This window comes from Puntigrus tetrazona, unplaced genomic scaffold (genome assembly GCF_018831695.1).
Source record: "Puntigrus tetrazona isolate hp1 unplaced genomic scaffold, ASM1883169v1 S000000106, whole genome shotgun sequence".
Taxonomy (NCBI): Eukaryota; Metazoa; Chordata; class Actinopteri; order Cypriniformes; family Cyprinidae; genus Puntigrus; species Puntigrus tetrazona.
This window is the reverse complement of record NW_025047783.1, coordinates 192,501-195,888: the sequence shown is the minus strand read 5'-3', so window position 1 is coordinate 195,888 and position 3,388 is coordinate 192,501. Positions and strand designations below refer to the sequence as shown.

The following is a 3,388-nucleotide window of genomic DNA, read 5'->3' as shown; positions in this document are numbered from 1 at the left end:
CTGTGAATGCTGAATGCTGTAGATTAAATATAGATTTAATTCTCACGTGAAAAACTGCACAACACAAAAAAGCGTGATAATGCTGAAATAGCTTTCACGCAAATATTAAACTTGTTTTCTGCCGTTGATTTCGGGATGAAAAACGTGAGCAGGAGAGTGATTTCTCGAAGCTGGACGGCTCCGCGACGCTTCGATGCAGATTCAAACGTGTTTTACAGGATTAGAGCAGAAAAAGCGAACACGACGTGATTTTCAGTGCCAGTGACCTCACACGAACCGGCGACTCACGAAAAACACGGACGACAGCAAACCCGAAGAGTTCACGACTACAGCACGAGCGCAAAGAAACACCGTTCCTGAAAACAACTCCTATGATACACCGTAACCACGATATGACTCCAGCCGTTCAGCGCGCACCAGGCCTTTACAGAGGGGGCGGGGCCTTGACGCAGCCGGGGCGATACAACCGGAGAGAATTTGTGCAAATCGAACAAAAAATAAAACCTCGCTTGACCTTCAAGCACAAAGATCATCTTCATAAATAGTCAAAAAGAAGAAACGCTTTAAATAAAGAGAGGAATGAAAGGAAGAGTGTAAACTAGTTGACGGCTCAGCCGGGGAGGTCAAAGGTCGCCCCTCACACCATGAAGCGGTGCTCCTTGCCGTCGTGGGCCATGAGGATGACGTTGCGGTTGGAGGTCCAGATGAGCCGGGCCAGTTTGAGGGCGTTCTGGGATCCGGGCGACGCCGGCTGGACCGGAGGAACCTGATAGGTCTTGATGCAGCGCAGCTGAGGAGCCGAGTTCAGGACCCCGATGCTGCCCAACAGAGACTGGTTCATCTGAGACACACAGAGGCCACAGAGTTATCAACACTACTTCAACTTTACAGGGCAGTTCTGGCTTCTGGAGAAGCAGAGAAGGTCTGGACCAACTTTAGGTGTTAGATGACGGAGCCTTGTTTGAAAAGACTTGAGATTTATGGATGGGTTGGAGAAAGATGGATGGAAGGACGGATGAGTGAAAGACGGGTGGAAAGATGGATAGATGAAAGAAAGATGGACAGAATGAGGGATGAAAGATGGATGGATACGAGAAAGATGGATAGAAAGATGGATGAGAGAAAGTTGATAGAATAATGGATGGAAGGATGGATAGAATGATGGAAGGATGAGAGAAAGATGGACGGAAGGATGGATGGATGGATGAGTGAAAGATGCGTGGAAAGATGGATAGATGAAAGAAAGATGGACAGAATGATGAATGGATAAGAGAAAGATGGATAGAATAATGATGAAAGATGGATAGAATGATGGAAGGATGAGAGAAAGATGGATGGATGGAAGGATGGATGAGAGAAAGATGATAGAAAGATGGATAGATGAAAACAAGGACAGAATGATGGATGAAAGATGGATGGATACGAGAAAGATGGATAGAATGATGGATGGCTGAAAGAAAGATGGATGGATGGAAGGATGGATGGATGAGAGAAAGATGATAGAATAATGGATGGAAGGATGGATAGAATGATGGAAGGATGAGAGAAAGATGGATAGAATGATGGATGGATTGGAGAAAGATGGATGGAAGGATGGATGGATGGATGAAAGATTGGTGGAAAGATGGATAGATGAAAGAAAGAAGGACAGAATGATGGATGAAAGATGAATGGATAAGAGAAAGATGGATAGAATGATGGATGGCTGAAAGAAAGATGCATGGATGGAAGGATGGATGAGAGAAAGATGGATGAAAAGATGGATGGATGAGTGAAAAATGGGTGGAAAGATGGATAGATGAAAGAAAGATGGATGATAGATGATAAGAAGAGAAAGATGGATGAATGATGGATGGCTGGAAAGAAAGATGGATGGATGGAAGGATGGATGGATGAGAGAAAGATGATAGAATAGATGGAAGGATGGATAGAATGATGGATGAGAGAAAGATGGATAGAATGATGGATAGAGAAAGATGGATGGAAGGATGGATGGATGGATGAAAGATTGGTGGAAAGATGGATAGATGAAAGAAAGAAGGACAGGATGGATGAAAGATGAATGGATAAGAGAAAGATGGATAGAAAGATGGATGGATTGGAGAAAGGAGATAAGAATGGATGGATGATGGAAAGATGATAGAATGGATAAATGGATAAGAGAAAGATGGATGATGGATGAAAGATGGATGAGAGAAAGATGGATGATAGATGGATGATATGTTGTTTTTACATTTATAATCATGATATTTTCTGCTTATGTTTCCTATATTCTGTATATCTGATATATTTGTATTGATTCTTTGACACTGATCACATGATCACATGCTGAAGAAAGACAAAAATCTCAACATATTTGACAAATCTGAACATGAGATGGTGCCATGTAAGATAAGCAAAACACACACACACACACACACACACACACAGGAAGCTCTAGAGTTCCCACACACTGAGTCAGTGAGTCTACACACACACACACACACACGCGGTGCTCCAGAGAGGCTAGGGCTTCAGCGGTGTCAGACGTCCAGTCGCCCTCATCCCAGCCGGGGCGAGCGAGAGGCGGACGCCTGCGGACCCTGGAGGACTGGAGAATTCATTAGCACACACACACCATTCAGACGGCCCGGTTTAGCCTTACAGTAATGATACCATTAGCCTGGAAGACATTCTTACACACACACACACACACAGGAAGAGAAGACGACTCGACCTGCTCACAGGACGCTCTGTTCAGAGAGAGGTTTCAATCAAATACCAGCAAAAGCACTTCTTTATTCTCCATATCTCCATTTTTACATCATACTTTTATTTTTCATGCTTACATTTTTACTTTTATATTTATACTTTAGGCACAGCTACATTTATTTTTTTATTTACATTTACGTAATTAAACTTTACATTTACATTATGGATTATATTTTATATTTGTTGTGCTAATACCATTCGTATTTTTATATTTGTACATCCATTTAAATTAATATTGTTTAAATTTACAGAAACAAACATACAGCATTTTTAGAAATTTTATACATCTATATATTCATAATTTCATAAGCGTAAAACATGCATTTTTTTATATATACGTGTGTGTATATGTATATATATGTATATATATATATATATATATATATATATATATATATATATATACACACTATAAAAATTTTTCTTAGATTTATATGTACATTTTTATTATTTTTCATTTACTTTTATATTTATTTATCTATATTACGTTGAATAAGCCAGATTTCATTTATATCATTGTTATATATCGTTATAAATATAGTGTTATATTATTTATAATCGTTAGCCGCTCTTAGTTTCTAAGTGACTCTTTGAACCTAGAGGTCAGAGGTCAGGGGTCCTCACCTGCCAGAAGGAG

The 3,388-nt window shown here is 40.1% G+C and overlaps 1 protein-coding gene across 1 annotated transcript in view; it reads right to left on the bottom strand.

The window, feature by feature from the left end:
- Positions 1–283: 283 nt before the first annotated feature.
- The window catches only part of LOC122332531 (WD repeat-containing protein 7), a 95,658-nt gene continuing 92,553 nt past the window's right edge, over positions 284–3,388 (bottom strand). Inside the window, 2 exon segments of the mRNA XM_043229852.1 lie at positions 284–841; positions 3,376–3,388. The exon segment at positions 3,376–3,388 is cut by the window's right edge and continues 92 nt beyond it. Of these exon segments, the coding sequence (XP_043085787.1) occupies positions 638–841; positions 3,376–3,388 (217 nt within the window). The 3' untranslated portion in view covers positions 284–637.